Raw genomic sequence first — 21,716 nt, 5'->3', positions numbered from 1 at the left:
CCTTCCCGCCCCTCCTCGGGCCCCCTCGGCAGGTGCAGGGCGGGGCGCACCCGGTGTCCGCCTCGCGGGCCCCTCCTCGGCCGCCCTCGCTCGGGGAGCCCCGAGGACCCGCCGATTCATAGGCGGAGGGAAGCGGGGTACGGAGGCACCCCGGGCTCTGCGCTGGTGACGGCCCTCTGGGGACCCGCCCCGCCTGGGTTCACCCCTCTGGCTTCGTACCCAGGAGGGGGCTTCCCTGGACCCAGCCCCCAGCGCCCTGCTCCACGGAAGGCTATGGGAGCTGGGAAGGCTGGGGGCCTAGGGACCGAAGCGAGGGGCAGGGGCTCTTGTGGCCCACCCGACTCCCGTGCCTCTGGCATCTCTCCCGGGGGAGCAGGGCACTGCTGGGTCCTCTCAAACTCTTGGTCCAGGCCCCTTTCCATCCCGCAGGCTCCTTATCTGGGTGAATGATGCCCCTGCCTCCAGGAGGGCTTCAGGCATTGATGTCACTGGAGGGGGTTGGCTTTCCCTCACTGGGCTGAGTCCTTCACACAGGGTGCCCCAATCCTTTCCCCTTCCCCTAAAAATATAAACAAGCCAGGTTAACTTGTATGAGGTTAGCATAGCCCGTTTCTGTCCCTCCCTTGCCAGCCCACATCTTTGAGGAGCAGAAGATACCTCTGCACCCCCAGCCTGCTCTCTCTGCCAAACTAGGTTGCTCTGTCTATAGACCTTCTGGCTTCCCAACCTACCTCCCCAGCTGTGCTCCCAGCTCAGCTCCCAGGCTTCTGGGCAAGACGAGTCCCCACACTGGGGGCTTGGGATCTCTGACCCCTGCTAGGGATCCCAAGAGCCAGAGATGGGTTAAGGTGTGGTAAGACACGAGCACCGCTGATGAGGCCTCAGCCTGGCTTTGTGCCTCAGGCCAGAGCATCTTCGCACCCACACTGGGAGACCACAGATCACTGAGGAACAGGAGTGGAAGCAGGGAGCCCCTTGCTGGGTCCTCTGCTTCCCCTGGGGGACCCAGCACCTCTGCCAGGGAGGGAGCTGCCTCTGGCTTGTGACAGGCCCCCCCAGCTCTATTTTAGGCCCAGGAGAGGTGAGAAGGCAATTTCCCAGGAGGCGCTGACATCAATGCTGGGAACAGGGTGACTCCCCCTCCCCCCATCCAGCCACCTGCCATTCCAGACCCAGATGCTCAGCAAGTCTGAGTCAATTTTTACTTCATCCTGGAGACATCTTGGAAACCTCCTCCAGGGTGTAGGGGCTCTGGGGAATTAGGACCTACTATGTGATATTCCCCGGAAACCCACAATGATCCAGGAGCGGGAGACTGTGCTTCTCACTTTACAGGTGGAAAACTAAGGCTCCGAGAGACTACGTGAGCCTCCCAAAGTCAAACAGCTGGTCAGTGAGAGGTATATCCCATATTCCAGGGTCCTGCTCCTCCCTGGCCACCCCATCCCCACCTTTGCCTTCTGTCTGGCCCATCTGGTCCATCTATCCCACCCTCCACCCCTTTGTTTGGCACCCCAGACACCACCAGGGTGAGTCCGTCCAGCTTTACCCTCACCATGTTACAGGGCCTCCCAGGATAGGTGGGGTTTGTCATTTCACAATGGAGGGCCTTGGGCCTGTGGGAGTCTGGATCCCCTCCCCCAACATGCCCAAGACCACAGAGAGACCCCAATCTGTGGCCCTGACCTCCTAGGCTGAAGCACATTCCTACCACTTCTGTGGCCCTGGTTTCTTGGACTTCACATTGGGGAGACGTTGCTGGCCCCGAGCAACATGTCTCTGGCTTTCTGGGCCAGCTCTACTGGAGGTAAATTGTAGGGGCCACTGGCCTCCAACAGCCCCTTACCTCCGTGGGTTCCCAGCTCTGAGCAGGCCCAGCTGGACATCTTGACCTTCCCTTGACCACGCCCCACTCCGCAGCCTGAGGCCCCTCCTCCCCATCGTGTCCTCTGCTACAAGCTGCACACCACTCCCCAGCAGGAGGCTTGCTTCAATTTCCTCACCCAACGTCCCCGCTGAGGTCAGAGGCTGTAGGCAGCCTCTCCTCAGCCTGGGACTTCACCAGGGTAGAGACTGTCCACCCCATCCTACTTGACCCCTGATAGCAGGATGGTTTTCTCCTTAGACTGGGGCCCCTGAGTGCAGGCCCCGTGCCCCCCCCTCAAACAAGGGTTTCCTTGGGGGGAATGCCCACCCTAACCCCTCAGCTATGGTGGGCTCCTTTGCACCCTCTGCCCATTGCTTGTTTCCCCCACGTGGAAGAAATCAGAGGTTGGTGGCCACTGCTGTCTTGATGTCCCCCTTGGGCCACCCTCTGGGGGAACTGTTAGGCTCTGGTCCCCACCCCCAGCCCTCCCTCAGGAGTCCCCGACCATCTGGAGGCTGGGGCCTCCTTCCCTGTACAGTTCTTCCTGCCCTCAAGCCAATTTTTCCCTCACATTTTCCTGCACAGAGGCCAAGCTGGGCTGATGGAGGGCCAAGACCTAGTCCCAGCAGCAGCTCAGGTAAGGAAGGGCTGTCTGCTGCCCTGGCCCTGGGGTGGCATGGTGGGCGGGGATTCCTGCCCACAGAGGCCGTCCAGGCCCCGTGCCTAGTCTGCAAGGCCTGCAGCCAAGACCACGCCAGGCGAGGGGACAGGGTGGTGAGGTGGGTAAGAGCAGGACTCAGGGCTCCACGCAACCCACTGGGATCCCAATCCTGGTGCACAGCTGTGTGACCTTGAGCAAGTCCCCCAACCTCTCTGAGCCTCAGTTGCCTCATCTGTGAAATGGGGGTTAAAAAGTCCTCCCCACAGTGCTGCTGGGGGGATACATGAGTGGACGGACCTCAGATGCTCAGAGCAGTGCCCGGTGACAGAAGGGCTCACTCACCCTGGCTCACACTGTTCATGGTGTGAAAAGGAGGAAACCAGCTCCTGGCCATTGTCCAGGACCCAAGGGACTCCTTTATGGCTTGGGGGCCTTGGGGGCCTCTCTACCCAGCACATGGAGAGACTGTGCCTGATGACATGGTATTGAGGGGTGGGGAGCAGGGGAAATGCCCACAGATTTGGAACACGTTCAGTCTGCTTCCTCCCACATCCCACCCAGCCCCGTCGTTTCCACCAGAAGGGGCCTGCGCTTGTCATCCGAACAGCCCTCCGAGGGAAGCCTCATGCTCCTCCCTCTTGGTTGTCTGAGGGGCCCCCTCCTTTAGTCTCTGAAGCCCCGAGGCCTTGCCTCAGGGAGGAGTTGGAGGCGCCTGGGGTAGCTGAATCCTGGGGACACCCATCCTTTGAGAGGTTCGCAGTGCACAAATGCAGTCGTGCCCCCAGGGGTCCAACAGCAGCCTGCCCCACTGCCCCTCCTGTCCCATGCAAGGGACCTTCCTGGAGTTCTGCAGAATCGGCTGTTGGAAAGTGGGGGGCCCAGGGATGGGGTGTGTCACAGAGCCCCTTAGCAGCTTCATCCCCAAAGTCACACTGGGGATGGGGCTGTGGGTCAGAGGGCCATCACGAGGTGGGAGAGGAGTGAAAATCAGCTCTGTTGAGATGTCTAGAAAGGAGGTCTCACAGGTGTGTGTGTTGGTGGGGGGATGTTAGTTCGTTGAGTGTTTACAACGTATCAAGCACCTGGCTGACATAAGATTTAATTCTGACTTCCTAGGGAGGTGGCAAGGACTATTACTTCCATTCTTTAGATTCAGAAAACTGATTTTCAGGAGTCTGCCCAAGGTCACAAAGTGGCAGGATCCAGATTTGAACTCAGGTCTGTGTGGCCTAAAGGCTACAGGAGAACACGGAAGCTGTGCCTTGAAGAGTGGGGATTCTGGCAGTCATCCAGGGTGATTCGGGGTCGGGGCCCAAGATCGAGGACGCAGGGAGGCTGGACTGCCTGCGGTGGTCTGGCTGGACGGAGTCCAGGAAGGAGGTGGCGGAGAGGACAGGGAGGCAGGGTGGGTTAAGGGGAGGACGGTCAGCAGGTCAGTAGGGAGAGTGCACAGGAGGACCCGGGGCTGGTAGAGAAAGCGGGAGACATATGACGAAGCGGGCAGAGGAGCTGGTCTCGGACCAGGAATGAGCTCTAGGTTAGGCCCTCTGGTTAGTGCCTCTGGTGGCAGCAGGACAGGAGGGACACAGGGATTTGTAGGAGGTTATGATATTTTATTATCGGAGGAAGGACCCTTGAAATCATCTCAAACGAGCCCCTCACTGAAAGATGAGGGAACTGAGACCCAGAGTAGTAAAGGGACTTGTGTTGAGTGCGGCTAAATCACCTACCTTCCCACCCAGCACAGGTGAAGGGGCTGGAATTCAGAGGCGAGTCAGGGGTGGAGCTACCAATTCATTGAAAGAACTATCGCATGGAGGTGAGGACAAAGTCCCAGACTCACATCTGGGGAGGCAGTGAGGGCTGGAGGGCTCCTGAGCCAGTGCACGTGATAGAGAGGGCAGAGGCTGGGGAGGGATGGGAACCAGGCTAACTTGGGGTCAGAGGGAGCAGGGGAGCCAGGTTTCAACAACGTGGAAAAAGAGAAAAGGAACCTGACTTTGGTCATGATCAGGTTATCTGGTGACCTTGGAACGGATGATCCCAGTGGAGTGCTTCAGGCAGAGTCACCGTGGAGGTTTGGACCGGGAAGGAGGTTCGGGCATGGAAGCAGTGACTGTAGACCGCAGGAAGCAGCCAGAGAACAGGAGAGAGCTTTCTTTAAGCTGCTGAATCAACGCAAGTGTTTTCCAGGCTGGAGTTTCCAGGCTGAGAGGAGAGGTGGCAAGCCCGAGGAAGCAACTGCCAAGGCTGGCGGGATGGGCTGGAGAGCGCAGGGAGGAAGGACACTGCATCCTTAGAGAGTCAGATGTTGAAGGGGGATGCAGAGCAGGATGAGGCAATGCCTGCTGAGTCTGAGTCAAGGTCATCTGCTGAGAGGGAGGGAGTGGAAGGAGGTCTCAACAGTGCCCATGTGGAGGAGCCACTGGGGGGCCTAATTTATGTCAAGTAGCACCTACCTGTCCTGGCTCAGGTCTTAGGTGCCTGGGTTCCTCCCTCAGCTTATATCCTGGAGGCCAGAACAGAGACACAGCTGTGGAGAGATGTAGCCTTGGGGCTTGGCCTGGTGGTGGAGATGTGATATCCAAGGTCACATCAAGTTGTTGAAATGGGAGGTGAAGTCCATACAGTTGGATGCGAGGTCCTGGGCAGAGGGTGATGAGCGTGTTAGGACCTGGGGCGACGGTGTTTGGAGGGTAGTGGCACCCACACACACTCTACCACGTGCAGGAGACACCCATCCTGTTATCAGTTGTTCTGTCTGTATCTGCTGGGCTGTCAGCCTGCGCCGGTCCCTGGAGGGCAAATCAAGCCCCGACACACACACTCCAGCCCTCATCTCTTTGCTCTTTGTTATTAATAAATTTATTTTACATCTCCCAAACCAAGATTGTGAAATTTAACAGGATGGCATAAAAAGGCCAAACACAACCTCTATGAGGGGCGTACACACAGTTGCTCTATTTCCAAACTAACAACTCAGGTCCTCACCAGCAGCTAGGCCCCCCTTTCGTCCTCCAAAATGAGACACAGAATAGCACCAGGCTGCTGGTAGCTTCAACATTTAAAGAGACAAACACACAGAGGCAGAGAGGGTGAGAAGAACCACAGTACAAAATGTAATAATAATAAAAAAAAAAGTGGCCAAAGAATCGATAGCAAACTCATCTCTGTCTCCAGATTAATGGCTTGGCTGGAAGAAATGGGGGGAGGTCCTTGGGGAAGGAGGGAGGGAGGGAGGAGGGTGATGCAGAAGTTGGCAGGTGAGCCACTGACCCTGGAACAGAACTCGGGTGGGTGCGCAGCTGGAGCTGAGCGGCAGGGACGAGCTGAGAGGGGTCCCCAGAGGGGGCTCTGGCCCCATCCTGGGCTCCGGGGAGAGGTCAACGCTGGGCCGCCACTAAGTGCAGCGGGGAGGGAGCTTTGGAAGTGCTGCTGCCGAGCCCCTCCTCTGCTTCATATGTTCCTGAGGATCTGTGTGCAGCAGCAGGGGGGTGGGGGGGTGGGTGGCTGGGGGAGGGGACAACCCGCAGGCATCTCAGAAAGGAGAGACACATGCTTGTGGGAAAGGAGGCTGCGGGTGGGAGGGGGGAACACCGACAGCTAACCCTCTTCGCTCTGCACAGCAAGTGCCTACAGAGGGACAGGAAGCCAGGCCAGGGCTGCACAAGCCATGGCTGGAGGTAGGGGAGAGGACGGCCCCCAGCCCAGGCCCTCTTGGTCCCACCTGAGGACCCGGCGGGTGGGAGAACTCGCTGTGTCAACCCCACAGAGCTTGGCTGTGACTGCAGCTGTTCACGTGGACTTCAAGGGCCAGGCCCCGGGTGGCACGGCTCCTCCTCGTGTGCCTGGTCGGCCGGGGCTGGGCGTGCAGCGCTCAGCAGAGGCGTTAACTCGCCCTCCAGGCGGGAGCTGTCTGGCCCCAGAGCCGCGTGCCCACGGGGGCTCACAGGAGCAGTTCTCTGTTGGTGCTGGGCTGGGGTTGGGGCTGGGAGACAGGGAGAGGCTCGGGGGTCCAGGACCATTGGGAGAAGCTGGCCCCGCCGCTAGCTGGCAGCGGCGGGGGGAGAGAGGTGGCTTGGCTCTCTGCAGGTCCTCCTGGGGGCTGTGTGCCCGCAGCTGAGTGCAGGGGGACTGGCAGCTGGCCCGGAGCTGTGGGGCCAGGGGCTGCACACTCAGAATCCTCAGATCCTGGGGGGCATCCTCCCCCAGGCCAGGGGGCCTGTGTGGCCCAGAACTCTGCTGGCCTGTCTGTGGGCTGCCCTGGAAAGGGGCCCGGGAGGGAGAGGCAGGTCTGTGGGTGACACACGGGCTGGAGGCAGGCCAGAGGCCTGGGCTCATGGCCTGGAAAGGGAAGGAAGAGATCATGCTTGCCACTGGCTGTCCTGGAGACACAGGAGCTGGGGGCTTGTGGGACAAAGAATGAGGCCTGTGGCCAGGACACCCCTGGCCTCTTCTCAGCACTGCCGCTGGGGAACTGAACCTTCCGCTTGTGGCCAACAAGTGCCAGGTCTGGGCCAGAGGAGAGTTCGGCAAATTCAGAGCTGGTCCGGAGGCACTGGTAAGCAGGGCTCCCGGAAACTGGTGTCTCTGGGGGGTCCACGAAGACATCAGCTGACCCTCCTGGCTCCTCGCGGCTTGCTATTGATCCAGGTATCGTGCCAGCCTCCACAGGTTCAGGTTCGGCTGGTGTCTCCATGCCGCCCACTGTCCTGTCGTGCTCTGGGACCCCTGGGGCCCGGTGATCTTCCTTCCTCCTCCCGGGAGATGCTGCCCTGAGGTGGGAGGGCTGGCTGGGAGGCGGAGTCTCAGCACACAGGAGGTCACAATCGGAAGCCAAGGAGCCTGGCTGCCTGTGGGGACAAAAGCACCCAGTGGGCCAGAGTTCAACGCCAGAGCGGCTGCCAAGTTGGGGTCCTCCCGGGCTGGGGCTGGGCCTGAGGGCAGAGTGGGGGCGCTGTGGTGCCACCCTTCGGGGCTTTGGTGTGCTGAAGACAGCTGCCCATTCTGGGTCCCCGTGAAAGGCCAGTTCTTGGCTCTGCGGCCTGTGGTCGGGGCTGGCCAGAAGAACGGGTTAGAGGCTGTTGCATTTAATAACTTCACAGAGGAGGCTGTGCCCTTTGGTGGCTAGACAAAGCAGCACAGGTCCTGGCTGTCCAACCTGAGCCCAGGGATGCTGCCCGAGGTGGAGACTGGGGGTGGGAGGTGAAGCCACAGCTCCTTAGTGGGCAGCAGGGGAAAGCTGGGCTCACAGGGCCCTGGGATTCTACCGAATCCCCTGCAATCCTTGCTGGGGGTAAACTTCTAGAGAAGCAGAAAGACCCTCCTCTTCACCCACCTGGGAAGGACCCAGGAATCCCCCTCCCCACTTCTAGAAGGCCAGACAGGCACACGACCAGGCACATGCCAGGAGCAGCAGCTGCCCAACTGCTCCCCCTGTGCCCCCTACTGTGGTGACGCCGGGCGTTAAAAAGGGGGCAGGCTCTGGTCAGGGACCGTCCTGATCTGATTGGCTGAAGCCACAGATGGAGGTCTCCCCTCCCCCCACCCCCCAAACAAACAGGACAGAAGATGGTGGGAAGGAGAGGGACAGAAGGAGTAAGAAAGGTAAGGGACACCATAGCCTGGTCCCTGCTGCCGCCAACCTGCGGGTTCCTTCCCACCTCAGGGCGGCAGCAGGAGAGATGAGAAGGCAGGGTAGCACGGGGGCGCTCACCCGGGGAGGCTGGCCTGGAAGTGGATGTCTGCAAAGCTGTGGCTCAGCTGGGCGATGATCCGATCGACTTCAGTGTACGAGTGGGCTTCCAGAGCAAAGCCCCGGTGCTGGGGGCTCTGAAGATGCTGCCCGGGGTGAGAGGAGGCAGGGGGTATTAGACTGGGTTGGGGTGGGACGTGAGCAGAGTGCCCAACCTCACAGCGTGCAGAGTCCGGGCAGGGCAGATGGTCTCAGGACAGTCTGGGAGCTGTTGTGTGTGGTGGGGAAGGAGCTCACCCCATGCAGCTCCTCAAAGGCCTCTTGGCAGCACTCGCAGTACCCCTTCTTCCTCCTGGGTACAAGGCGGGCAGCCGATCTCCGGCTTGGCTCTTGGTCCTTGGCTTCTCTGGGGAGGGTACAGAATGCGGGAAAGTGGTCACTGCCAGGGTCCTCAGAGCAAAAACTGCTGCGTTGCGGCCTGGAGCTCAGGCCGGGGGTAGAGGGGGGTGGGCCAAAATGGCCAGAGCCGGGCAGGCACAGGCTGGCCTGCCTACATATGGCACCAAGAGAGGTACAAAGGAAGCAGAGGCCTCCCTGTGAGTACCCTGTCTCAGTTCTGTCCTGTCCCCACCCACACATCTCAAACCACAGGTGAGGACAGGTGATGAGCTGCAGCAAGAATCCCTGAGGACATTCTAGCCCTATGCTCACAGCCAAACCATGTTCGTTTGACCCGCATAGCTGTACCTTCACTGAGGACTTTCACATCTTTCTCAAACCTGACCTGTCGTCTGAATTTCAGTCCTGCATATTTTTCTGTTTTGAGTTTTTTTTTTTCTTTTAATTTGAACTATAGTTGATTTGCAATGTTGTGTTAGTTTCTGGTGTACAGCAAAGTGATTCAGAGATATACACACACACACACGCACACACTTTTTCTCATATCCTTTTCCATTATGGCTTATATTTACAGGATAGTGACTATAGTTCCCTGTGCTCTACAGTAGGACCTTGTCGTTTATCTATTTTACATACAGTAGTTTGTATCTGTTAATCGCAGACTCCTTATTTATCCCTCCTCCATCCCGTTCCCCTTTGGTAACCATAAGTTTGTTTTCTATGTCTGTGAGTCTGTTTCTATTTTGTAAATAAATTCATTTGTATTAATTTTTAGATTCCACATATAAGTGATATCACATGGTTTTGTCTTTCTCTTTCTGACTTATTTCACTTAGTATGATAATCTTTAGGTCCATTCGAGTTGCTGCAAATGGCATTATTTCAGTCTTTTTTATGGCTGAGTAGTATTCCACTGTATATACATACCACATTTTTATTCATCTGTCGATGGACATTTAGCTTGCTTCCATGTTTGGGTTATTGTAAATAGTGCTGCTGTGAACACTGGGGTGCATGTATCTTTTTGAATTAGGGTTTTCTTCAGATATATGCCCAGGAGTAGGATTGCAGGATCATATGGCAACTCTATTTTTAGCTTTTTAAGGAACCTCCATATTGTTCTCCACAGTGGCTGCACCAATTTACATTCCCACCAACAGTGTAGGAGGGTTCCCCTTCTTCCACACCCTCTCCAGCATTTATTATTTTAGTCAGTCCTGCATTTTTAATGGCCTGTAGGATACTGGTATTTGGCTGTGCAAGCGAACTCAACAGGTCCAAAATATTCCCCTAAGAACTTTCTAAGTATGACACAAAACTCAGAAAACAGAAAAAAAGCTGATAAATTCAACTACATGCAATTAAAAAAAAATATGCATGGCAGAAAACATAAGCAAAGTTAAAAAACAAACCACAAACTGCAGAGGATATTGAGAACTAATAACATAGCAAAGGGCTCACTTCCCTGAAAAACAAAGGACTCCTTACAAATCAGTAAGTGCTCAAGAACTGAATAGAAAAATGGGCAAAGGATATGAGAAAGGTGCACACAAAAAGAGATCAAAATGATCAAACACAGGAAAACATACTTAAACTGATTTAAAAAAGAAAAAAAATGAAAATTACAATTACACTGAGATAGGGTTTCTAACCTATCAGATTGGCCGAAGTCGACAAGTCCAACAGCTCACAGTATTAGCCAAGGGGATGGGGAAATGGGCTCTGGTCCAGTGCGGGTGACAGCATACTCTGGCATCACCTCCATGAAAAGCAATTTGGCCTCATTTCTCAAAATTATAAATGTAGTCACCCTTTGACCTGGCATTTCCACTTTTAGGAATTTATCCTGAAAATGTACTTGCACGATCATAAATGTACTCTGAACAAGACGACTCACTGTAGCATTGTTTAAAATAGCAAAAGACTGGAAATCATCTACGCGTCTGTTAAATAAAATACGGTAAATCCATACCACGGAATACCCTGCAGCCATTAAAAGGAATGAAGATGCTTTTTAGGTACTAATAGGAAATTAATCTAAAATATATTAAGTGGAAAAGCAAGATCCAGCACAGAACGTGCTCTTTGTGAGAAGAGGGAACAAAGCGTACACGATGTACTTCTGTCCATAAACTCTCTCTGGAGAGAGACTCAGTCTGGCGATTGGAGGATAGGTGTAGAATACAGACGTTCCACTGTAAACCCTTTGTAACTCTTGCATTTTGAACCAAAATATAACAATTTTTAAATTTGTAAAAAAAGTTAAACATGATCCCACAGATTTTCTACATCCCCCGCCCCCGCCCCGAGAACCCCAGGCCACCCCCTCTCCATTCCTCACATTCGGTCGCCAAAGCTTCACTGCTTCGCTGTCTTCCCTTCACAACCAATCGGCTCCTGTGCCGTCCCCAGGCCATCCCAGGCCGAGCGCCCCCCGGCAGCCTCACCCCGGGAGACCTCCTGCCTGCCTCTCTGATGTCCTTCGCACCTTCTGGGAAAGGGATGAAGGGCTCCTGGACTTCGCCCCGGCTCCTTCTCGCCTTCCTCTGCTCTCTATCACCTGCCACACCCCCTTTCTGTTTTTCTTCCCACTCGCACTGCTTCCTGACCCTGCGGCCCTTGTCTGCTGGTGGAAGCCACGGGCCCTCCATGGCCCCAGGGACTGTTGGGCTGAGCATCTGCCCTCTATTCTTATGGTCTGTGAACGAACCCTGTGGCCCACAAGTTAGAAAGGGTCTGAGGGCTTCCTAGGCGGTGCAGTGGTTAAGAATCCGCCGGCCAATGCAGGGGACAGGGGTTTGATCCCTGCTCCAGGAAGATTCCACATGCCACGGAGCAACTAAGCCCGTGTGCCACAACTATTAAGCCTGCGCTTTAGAGCCCGTGAGCCACAACTATTAAGCCCATGTTCTGCAACTACTGAAGTCCACGCGCCTAGAGCCTGTGCTCTGCAACAAGAGAAGCCACGACAAGGAGAAGCCCCCGCTCACCGCAACTAGAGAAAGCCTATGTGCAGCAACAAAGATCCAACACAGCCAATAAATAAACAAATAAGTTAAAAAAAAAAAAGGGTCTGAGAAGGCATCTGGGTCACCATCCAAACTGCATTCCTTCTGTGCTTTGGTCAGCAAAGGGTCAAATTCTCACTGGTCTGCAGAGTACCGACCAGCCTACACGCCACTTCGGGCCACATGGTGTGGTAGGTCCCCCAGATCCCCTGCCCGCTATGTGTAGCCCAAAAGGCCTCAAATTTTGATGTGCGTTGAAATCACGTGGGGAGCCCGTGCACATGAAGCTTTGGGGGCTCCATCACCAGAGAGACTCTGACTCTGGGGGTGTGGAGTCCAGGAACCTGCATCTTTAACAAGACCCGAGGGGACTCTGATGAAGGTGGTCTATAATGCGAGTTCCAGAAACCGGCCTCTTGCCCTCTGGACACACGTCAAATTCTTCAGTACGGATAGAGAACACGAAATAAAACAGATGCACACTCCTGGTGTCTCTCTTCTCTGGGCTAAGTTCCCAGAATAGACTTCGCCTAAGGAGCTAACACATGGCCGTTCCCAAATCTGACCAGCAGGCCCCTGGCGGGGAGGACTGTGGCCTGGAACCAGCCCTTGGGACTCAGGAACCAGAAAGACCCACCTGGTATGGTGCGAGCTGCCTGGAGTCATCAGAGCCTCAAAGGGACTTGCGTCTTTGGGTCCCAGAAAAGAAATTTCAGGAAAGGATTTAAACTGATGGTGGAAAGGACGAAACTTCCTGAAACACAGAAAACTTCCACTTTGACTACAGTGGGGACGGGAACGGGTGAGGAAGGGGGCCGGCCCAACTCCCGAGAATTCCAATCTTGGTAAAGAGGACTCTCAACTGCCTCACTAGGTTAGATTAATATTTTAAATTAACACTCTTACTTCCAAGCCTGTTTACCTTCCTCCCCTGAATCCTGTAACCTCTGAGCTGAGTGGAACAGTGGTGTTATTCTGTTTTATAGAAGAGGAAATGATTGGGGCATTTGTAGAGACATGGACGGACCTAGAGACTGTCACACAGTGAAGTGAGTCAGAAAGAGAAAAACAAATATCGTGTATTAACACATATGTGGACTATAGAAAAATGGTGCCAATCCACAGGTCTGCAAGGCAGAAATAGAGACAGATGCAGAGAACAAACATGGACACCAAGTGGGGAAAGCGGGGAGGGTGGGGGGGGGGTGAACTGGGAGACTGGGGTTGCCATATACACATTACTAATAAGAAAAAAATATCAAATTGTACACTTTAAAAAAAAAAAAAAAAGAAGAGGAAATGAAGCCCAGAAGGTTCTGTGACTTGCCCAGGGGCTCACGACCTGCAAGTGGCCACGTCCAAACAGGAAGCCACGTCTCCCAACTCCTGATCTAGTTCCTCCCACCTTTCCGTTTTGTTTCTTGACCCTCAAGTGACCTCTGAGGACTTTAGTCTGGCAGAATCTAAATGCAAGGATGTTTGTTTGTTTGTTTATTCTGCACTGCGTGGAATGCAGGATCTTAGTTCCCCAACCAGGGATTGAACCCATGTGCCCTGAAGTAGAAGTGTGGCGTCTTAACCACTGGACCACCAGGGAAGTCTGCCCCGCCCCCCGACCCCCTTTCTGAAGGATGTTTAAACCCGAACACTGATCTTCCTGTTTCCTGGAGAGGAACATTTATGCTCTGGGCTGGTCCTCTGTACTATCTGAGGGGTGGTGCACTGAATGGAAAAGAGAGGCACAGTGAAGGTTCTGGATGGTCAGACCTGTACCAAGTGTTAGTGGTTTGTCTCAAGTCGCTCACATTCAGGAGACGTCCAGGGCCAGATGTGGTGATTTGGGGATACTCAGCAAACCCTAGGCACACTGTGTCGGGCTGCAGTGGCCGGTGTTTCAGGGGAGGGTGCAGGCCCTGGGTTCCTGGCTGGCACAGCGAGAGCCCTGTGCCCTCAGGAATGAATTGACAAATGAGTCTTCTTCGGGACTTCCCTGGTGGTCCAATGGTTAAGACTCATTGCTTCCACTGCAGGGGACGCAGGTTCTATCCCTGGTCAGGGAACTAAGATCCTGCATGCCTCATGGTGTGGCCAAAAAAAAGGAAAGTCTCTTCTTGGACCCTGAAAGAGGAGATGCCCTTCACAGCCCTGGTACCCCCTTTCGCCTCCTCCATGTTGCTTTGTTCCTGCTTAGGAGGCTGAAAAGTTGAGGTTGGTGCGGCTATGTTGGGCTTTGAGGACTGCCTGCTTTAGAACCACACGTCAAAAGGGATCGTGAGAAAGCTCAGCTCCACGTGGATCTTGCCTGCGGTGCCAGGGGCACACAGACAGGTGTACCCAGCTCTGGTAACAGAGATACGGCCTGTGCGTGCCATGTGCAGAGATCCTGAAGCCCTGGCGGTGTCTCAGCCACCACGTTTGAGTCATGACTACTTGACTTAGCTGGTTGTGAAGGGGCTGAGTGTGAAGGACGTGCCCCCCCCCCCCCGCCCCCATCCCACTGGAATGGGAGATGAGAGGGCTTCCTTCCATCCTTGTGTTCTTTCTGCGGGCTTTCGGGTCGCCAAAGCCACCTCTGTACTGTGTGCCGGTGCCATCTGGAGGACGGGCAGGCCGGCCAGGTTCCCAGGGCTGCGTCTCTAGCTGGCCTGCCTGAGGCTGAGGGACACAGAGAATTCTGGTCCAGGAGCCTCTGCTGGGTACACGTCGGCTTTTTCTTCTTTTAAAAAACATTTTGGGTCAGCTCTAGATTCTCACAGACTTCTGATCTAGTTCTCACTGAAGAGTCAGGTGGCTAACAGCTCATCAGGTTATCATCGATGTGACCTTCCTGCTCTAGGTAAGAAAGGACCCTCCTGGGGGACAGACAGGGCAGAGTGGAGAGGCTGGATGTGGATTCTAGCTTTGGGCTAAGATTCATTAGGAAAGTGGCCGTGTTCATGTCCCTTAATTTCTCTGACCTCAGTTTCTCCGCTGGGAAGAGGATGGACTCGCCTCATGCTAGTTTCACCCAGGGCCGTCACAAGATAACATGTACCAGGAAAGGGTTTTACACAGCAAAACAGAAAGGCTTCTTCAAGTACCAGGTGGTCTAACAAGGGAAGCCCAATATCACCGCAGAGATCCTCATGTCATCCAAGACTATACTAGCACTAATACCAGCAACAATTTGGTATTAAGTGTCAGTGTACACATGGGGGAAAACGGGCAGCAAAACTGAGTCTGGAGGGGACACCACGGACTCATAAAAGCGGAGCATTAGAAGGAGGGAATTCACACCCAGGATCATTAACCTCTGACTCATGACCAAGAGGAGTGCCCGCTGGGCATGGCTCCTCCCGACCTGTGTGAGATTCCCCCATGACAGGGGTGACAGAGTGGCTTCCGGGAAGACAAAAGTGCAGGGCTGAGGGGTTCCATGTCCCCGTGGCAGCTTAGGGCCCCCGAGCACCTCTCCTCCATGTGGGTCTGGCGGCCCACTCACCTGCTCTCATCTTCGACTTTGAGGAATGGTGCCTTCAGTCTGGCCACTGGAAGGAAGAGTGCACCCATTAGCCCTCTGTCTGCTCCGTGCGGGGCCTGAGCTCTGCATGCAGGAAATGTGCAGGGAGGCGAGGCTCTTGGAGCTGGAACACTCGCTGCCCCAAGGTGCACCTTTCCACCTGCAGAGTGAGACACCCGCTCCCACCTCCTCCAGCCTCTACCTTGGGAGAGAGGCATCCACTCTTGGGGGGAGAGGCTGCAGGGTGCCCGGGGTCCTAGGCGTGCCTGCCCTCATCCTCCTGCGTGTGGGTGCTGGAGGCTGCCAACCTCGGCAGTCAGAAACCTGGCTGGGTGGGAGAAAGCCAACCCCTGCTGGTTTCTGCTAAAAGCCTCAGCTCCTTCCCAGACCTTTACTCCGCGTGTCTCAGGATCCCGAGGGGCCAAACAGTTCCTTGGACAGGATTCTCCATGAGAATCCTGGGGTTTTTGAGGGGAGGAGCAGTGAGGAAGAGAGCTAAAGAGTGTTTCGAGGTCTTTGCAGGACAGTAACAAAAAAAAAATTATCAAAAGTGAAATCTGGTTCCTGAAAAAATAGGGCAAAGGGGTGCTGGGAAGACAAATTTGGAGTCAATTAATCAAGAGATTCATCCCCTACTAGCTGGCCATGCGCATGATTTACAGACTCTCTTAGGCATGGTAAACCACTTCCACCCGCCCATGAGGACCAGAAGTCCTGTCGAAAGGGCAGCCAGGGCACTGGAAGCCCAGGCAGAACTAGCAGCCACCAAATCCCCAAAGAGGCTGGCGCCTCTCAGCTCCCAGACCCGCTCCAGGCTGCCAGCGCCCAAGCAGAAGCAGCCTTTCTCCTTGTACAGCAGCAGCTCCCATTAATTACTTTTTTTGGGGCGACTTCTCGTCTTTCTAATTAACTGAGACAGTGATTAAAATCAATTCCCCCACAGATTTCCTTGAATCTCAAATGTGAGAGGTGCCAAGTGACTTTGCTTAGCTCCCGCTTGTGCACGAATAAATGCCACTTAAAGAGCATCTTTGGGAGAAACATCCAGGGGGAGAAACTCTCCTGCTGTCCAAGAGGAGCCGGGAGCCGGGCCCGTCAATCTGCCTGTTTGTCAGTTTCAGGGAGTTTGGCATTTCTGAAAGTGCTAGGCAGCTGTCAAACTGCCCACCCCAAACTGCTCCTCCATCCAAAGGAAAAGGATGTTGAACTTCGATCAATGCCCAGGAACAGCCAGAGGATGCAGGAGCCCGAGCGACCACCTGAGGTCTTGGCTCTAAGGAGGAGGCCCGGTCCAGCAGCCCTGGACTTGCTTGTGGAGGCCACTCTCCTCTCCGAAGCTTGGGCCCTGGAAACACGACGGGGCAATACAACCCGGACTTGCTTCCTGCCGTGGAAAAGTGAGCGGATGCTGCCACAGAGGGAGTTGTGGGGAAGCACGCGGGGAGGGGAGGGATGGCAGCTCAGTGAGGAAGAGCTACTGTACTGACCTTGCCGTGTTCTTGACTCTGCTGGACACGTTCCCTAAAAGGAAAGGGAAAATAGGTTAAGGATGTGAGGGAGCCAGGGGGGTCGAGGAACTGGGCCCAGTGAGCTGCGTCGCCACCAGCCTGCCCCACTTAGCTTCCTGCCGATGGCTGGACCCTGGGCTGGAGCAGACTTGAGCGCCAGGGTTCCCTCCGCCGCCTCCCCAGGGACTCGAAGCGTGGTGAGCTCTGTGCGTGAATCTAATGGCAGCTGATTTTGTGCAGGGAATGCAGGGCAGAGCAAAAAGCAATGGCTAGGGGGCCCCGCCGGCCTGGGCAGGAACGGGGGCCATGTCGCCTGTGATGCGTGCGGTTCGCACCTAACTCTTCAGATGTGGCACAGATGAAACTCCAGCAGGTAACAGACCTGACACAGAGCGGGTGCTCGCCAGCAGCAGCCTGTATTTTCTAGGCATGGCTGCCATTCCACGGCAGCTGGCAGGATAAGGCTGAGGCCACGCCTCCTGCTTACAGTGCCCTAAATTGCACAACCTGGCTGTGTTTGTTAAAACCAACTTTGAGGCCAAGGTCAAACAAAGCTAATGCCGGAAACCAAATGGAACAAATTTTTAAAAATCAGTTAAAGAGTTGGGAGGGTACGGATAAGATGAGAGACGCAGTGACTCCATGACTGTCTGCGCCTCTGGGCCCGGGGAGGTTCCAGGTTCTCCTCCAGGCCGCACCGCCAGGGCAAACACAGCCCGGAGAAGCCTTCCACATGCCCTCGCCTATCAGCAGAGTGCACCCAGAACTTGCTCCAAGAGTCCCAAGTAGGTTACAAAAGAGATTATCAAGCGAACAAGGCAAAATAAAAATACTGTATATATGCATAAAAGGGGGGAGTTTTGACATATCTGCTTGTAGATGCTTGGAGTCTGGAAGGACACTTGAGAAACTGTTCACACTGTTGACCCCAGGGAGGGAGCTCGCTGGCTGGGGAGCAGGATTTGGAGGGGAAAGAGACTTCCATTGTACACTTTCCCAAATGCGAGCAATGCAAATCTATTTAGCGGTGGCAGCAAAACCCTAGAGATGCCCAGACCAGAGCGGGCGGGGCGAGGGGTGCCAAGGCTGAGCGCGCCATCTGGTTTGCACGTGGCTCTGCTCCTGGGTGTCAGGCCCTGGATGGGCCTGTAGGGCTTCAGTTTTCCTCGGATTCAGGCTGGGTGAAGACCCTGTGGCTTTACATCAGCCCGGGCTCTCTTGATGTGGTACACATCGAGTTCTAACCCCAGCAAAGGGAGGAAAAGCCAAACAAGGATTTGGAATATGATAGCTATTTCCAACGCCACCACCCCCTGCCGCCACCCATACAATCTGCAGGCTTACTCCCGGGCCAAGAGCCATCCCCAGAAGGGCAGCCTGGCCAGCAGGCCATGAGTGTTTATGTTCTATCCAGGCCAGGACGACCCGCACACAGTCCACGGCCCAGCCGCAGGGAACACCTCAGGGTAGCACAGAGGGGTGCACAGGTAGCACAGGGAGGAGAGAGGACGGGGCCACACAGGGCTGTGGGCACCAGGGATGAGGTGACCGAGAGGCCATGCTCCTCTTGGTCAAGGCCAGGAGGAGGTGGCAGGGGTGGGTCATGGACTTACCCGTGTCGTCACAGACTTTACCGCTGCCCTTGGGTTCAGGGGAATGACTCACCTCTGGCTTCTTTGGCCCTTGTTTCTTCCCACATGGCGCATCGAGAGACAGTTGCTGCACGTGCGTTATCATGTCTGTGGAGGAAACAGAGGGCTGTGGCCAAAGGTTTCTTCTCGTTTCCCCAGCACAGCCCCGTCCTGGGGCCGGGGGACTAACTTCTCACCCGGCCTGGCTCACTGGGTCACACCAGCCTTGCCTGCCACCTTCTGGCTACGTGTCATCTCTGCACCTGCTGATAATAAAAGAGAGGGCTGGGTCCTCTATCTCCGGAAGAGTACCTAAGCTGGCTTCACGCTCCTTTGGAGCAATGAATACAAGTCTAGAACAGGAGGTGCTTTATGACCCATGAAGGGCTTTAAGGTATTACTGAAGAGCAGCTTCTGTAGGGAAGACCAAGCCATGGCAGTTACTCTGATGTACCCTTAGATGGGAGACTCAGCAGGGGCTATACACATTGCAGCTTCTCTCATACACAGCAAGGCAGGAAATTAGATCAAATCAGAAATAGCTGGTCTTCCAGGGACGATGGAAACCCCCACCATCTGAGACCAGGACCTTCCCTGGCACAGTTCCCTACACACACCCTCACCCCGGCAGATCTCGGGCTGGATCTGGACCAGCCCCCTTCAATGCGTCAGAGAAAACCCCAGACTCAACGTGGAACTGGGTGTGAGGGCCAGCCAATGCCAGCAGATTCAAGACAGCTATTCTCATGTAAATGTATTATGACCTGCAAACAGGTGGTTATAGTGCGAGGCAACCCTAGAGGAAAGAAAGAACAGGAAGTTGGGCCAAACTAGGTGGGAATGTGAGCCACACCACGCACTCCTGGTGAGACTATGTAAAATGTCTTAATCTGTTCTCTGAGGCTAAACTTCCTCATCCATGCAATGGGTAGATGACTGCAGTGAGGATTAAATGAGGCGATTCCTAGCACAGAGTAAACACCTGATAGAGGTCCTGGACATTAGGATTCGTCTCTTATTTGTAAAACAGGATGGATCGTCCCACCAGCTGAGGAGAGCTGTCGCGTGGGTTAAACAAGGCAGCACCTGCCAGCACCTGCACTATTGCTATCTCTGCTCTCCACGCCGCCCCACCTTTGCAGAGCAACAAGGTAAGTGACTGAGTACATCTGGCTTCAACTAGTACACGACTCTGATCCCTATCGCAGCCGAGGTTCCCAGGCCAAGTCGGCACCCCTCCCCTCCGCAGGCCCCGGGCAGGAAGGGTACCGTCCACGTGGAGAATCCGCACCCCCCAGGAGCGCGCGCTGCTCAGGAGGCTGCTGCCGCGCCCGCCACTGCCTCCGCTGCTGCTGCCCTGGAAAGACAAGCAGAGTCAGGCAGGGGCACAAGACCGGCCTGAGCACCAGGAGACAGGCCGGCCCGGCTTCTGGGAGCTCCGGGTCATCCAGGTGTGGGGCTGTTGTGGGAAGATGGGCTGTGGGGAGAGCACAGAGCCTGCCTGGAGAGTCGACCCCAACCCCCGGGAAGACCCTGTCCTCCACAAAGGCTGCCACATCGGAGGGGACAGACTGCGGATTTGCCTACAGGCTCTGCTCCGGCCACCTTGGGATCAGGACACAATACACACCAGTGACAGTCAACATCATCCAGCAGGAAGCTACGCTGGCTGCCCGAGTCCGGTGACACCACCCCCCACATCACCGCCCTCCCGCGTCACAGCCAGAGCCGAGGTACCGCTCTGACGGCACCGAAACGACCGCTCTGCAAGATCACCTAAGCTCTTCCTCCTGCCACGTAACTGTAACGGCCCTGGGTTCTCACAAAAGGGATAAAGAGCTACTTGTGAAAGACATACAAAGTCTGACACACCCCACAGCATTTCCCCCAGGTTCTGCTGGGAGGCACTGCAGTTGGAAAGATCATGGAGTCAAATCCTGGCTCTACTGCCTCCACCCTGGGTGACTCTGGACAGATTACTTAACTTCTCTGAGCCCCACTTCCTCGTCTGTAAGGAGGAAATCACAACAGTACTACCCCTCTGGCCGGGTATGCCTTTCGTGTTACTGCTTCAGAACCTTGGGAGGCAAGGCTAACGCCCTCCCTGTGCCAGAGATACCTGCCTCCAGCCCGTCCCCTCAGCTCACCTGGTTTCTGATCGCCTTCTGCAGGAGCTCCTTCCCTCTGCTCAGAGGCACCTGGAGGAAGAGAGGAGCAATGGGGGGAGCTGTGGAGACCACCTGTGCACCAACAGATGTTTCCACGGGGGCTGGCAAGGATGTCTGGGAGTCAGGTCCCTCGGAGAGCTGGGAGCGGTGACAGCTGAGGAGCAGCTGAAGTGAGAGCCTGGAGAATCTTTCAGAGGTAAACGTAAAGCCACACTCAAGTTCAGGTCACCCTCAGGGAGCTGCAGCCCAGGAGCTTGGAGCCTCGTGAAGGGCATTCTGAAGTCATCCAAGGTCAAGTGTTACAAATGTCCTGAGACCTCTCTGTAAGAGCCCGCGCTCCCCAGCAGACAGGCCTTGGCCAATCCCAGCAAGCCCTCTCTGGTTTACAGAGCACTCCCCTCCGGTTCCTGAACCTCAGACTCTGAAGCCCCAGAAAAAGTGAACATTTATCACGGAAGGGAGGGCGTGGGGATAGCGTGTCGCCGAGGTGTGTGGATCCAGAGCTATGATAAGATACTTTTAGCCCCTGAATTCAAATGAGAGATTAAAATAAACCAGATGAAACTAAAACCAGAAACTGCCCAAGCGGGCTCACCGAGGCCTATTTCCTTCGTTTATCAGACACACCCTTCCTGCCCCACGAGGTTCTTACCGAGTCCACGGCTTTCTGTGCGGGCCTGGCACGGCTGCCCTTTGGGTTGGCCGTGGACGGCGTTTCCCCTGTGACCTCGCTGGGGCTGCGGCAGCCTCTGTGATTTGTCCCTCTGCTCTCGGCCTTCGCCTCCCTGCGGCTGGACACGATGTAACTTACTTCTTTGCTCAGAAAGCCTTCAATTACCTGCAACCAGATCACAGAGGTGGCTGAAACCCAAAAGGCGGAAGTAGCATCATCAATATCGAGAGGTTGGGGAAGGAAAGCTTGGCTGTCAGAAGTTCCAGAATCAATGTCTTTAAATAGCCCAAATGTAGTTCTATGCCGGGCCCCCAAGAAGACATCGTCCCGAAATACAATGGGGTTTATATATATAACACAGGTTCTTGTCTCCAGAACTGCAGCTCCTCCTGACCCAGCAGCAGAAGCTCAGAGGCTCTGAGTATCTGACTGGTTTGCGTTTGCATGGAGTGAGAGCACAGAGAAGTGGCTGCAGAAGATTAAGAGCTTGGCTAAGCCATGATGTTGCTGTGAAGATACATTGGGACATCCAGACGCTGCACCGGTAATTTCGACCACACTACCAAAAGGAGCCTGAAACAAAACCGGGTTATGGCTACTACTCAGC

General features: G+C 55.2%; 1 protein-coding gene across 5 annotated transcripts in view; it reads right to left on the bottom strand.

Moving 5' to 3' along the window:
- Nucleotides 1-5,403: 5,403 nt before the first annotated feature.
- Nucleotides 5,404-21,716, bottom strand: part of DBF4B (DBF4 zinc finger B) — a 32,185-nt gene continuing 15,872 nt past the window's right edge. For 4 of the 5 annotated variants that reach the window (XM_057715689.1, XM_057715688.1, XM_057715690.1 and 1 more), the window contains 10 exons: nucleotides 21,089-21,274; nucleotides 20,416-20,466; nucleotides 19,538-19,625; nucleotides 18,303-18,376; nucleotides 16,617-16,650; nucleotides 15,112-15,157; nucleotides 12,268-12,384; nucleotides 8,521-8,629; nucleotides 8,245-8,369; nucleotides 5,404-7,381 (listed from right to left, as the gene is read on the bottom strand). In XM_057715689.1, the coding sequence (XP_057571672.1) occupies nucleotides 6,475-7,381; nucleotides 8,245-8,369; nucleotides 8,521-8,629; nucleotides 12,268-12,384; nucleotides 15,112-15,157; nucleotides 16,617-16,650; nucleotides 18,303-18,376; nucleotides 19,538-19,625; nucleotides 20,416-20,466; nucleotides 21,089-21,274 (1,737 nt within the window). In that variant the 3' untranslated portion in view covers nucleotides 5,404-6,474. The remainder of the gene's footprint in view (nucleotides 7,382-8,244; nucleotides 8,370-8,520; nucleotides 8,630-12,267; nucleotides 12,385-15,111; nucleotides 15,158-16,616; nucleotides 16,651-18,302; nucleotides 18,377-19,537; nucleotides 19,626-20,415; nucleotides 20,467-21,088; nucleotides 21,275-21,716) is intronic. The other variant, XM_057715691.1, reaches the window with a different exon arrangement.

This window comes from Hippopotamus amphibius, chromosome 17, assembly GCF_030028045.1.
Source record: "Hippopotamus amphibius kiboko isolate mHipAmp2 chromosome 17, mHipAmp2.hap2, whole genome shotgun sequence".
NCBI lineage: Eukaryota > Metazoa > Chordata > Mammalia > Artiodactyla > Hippopotamidae > Hippopotamus > Hippopotamus amphibius.
This window is presented reverse-complemented; position numbering and strand designations above follow the sequence as displayed.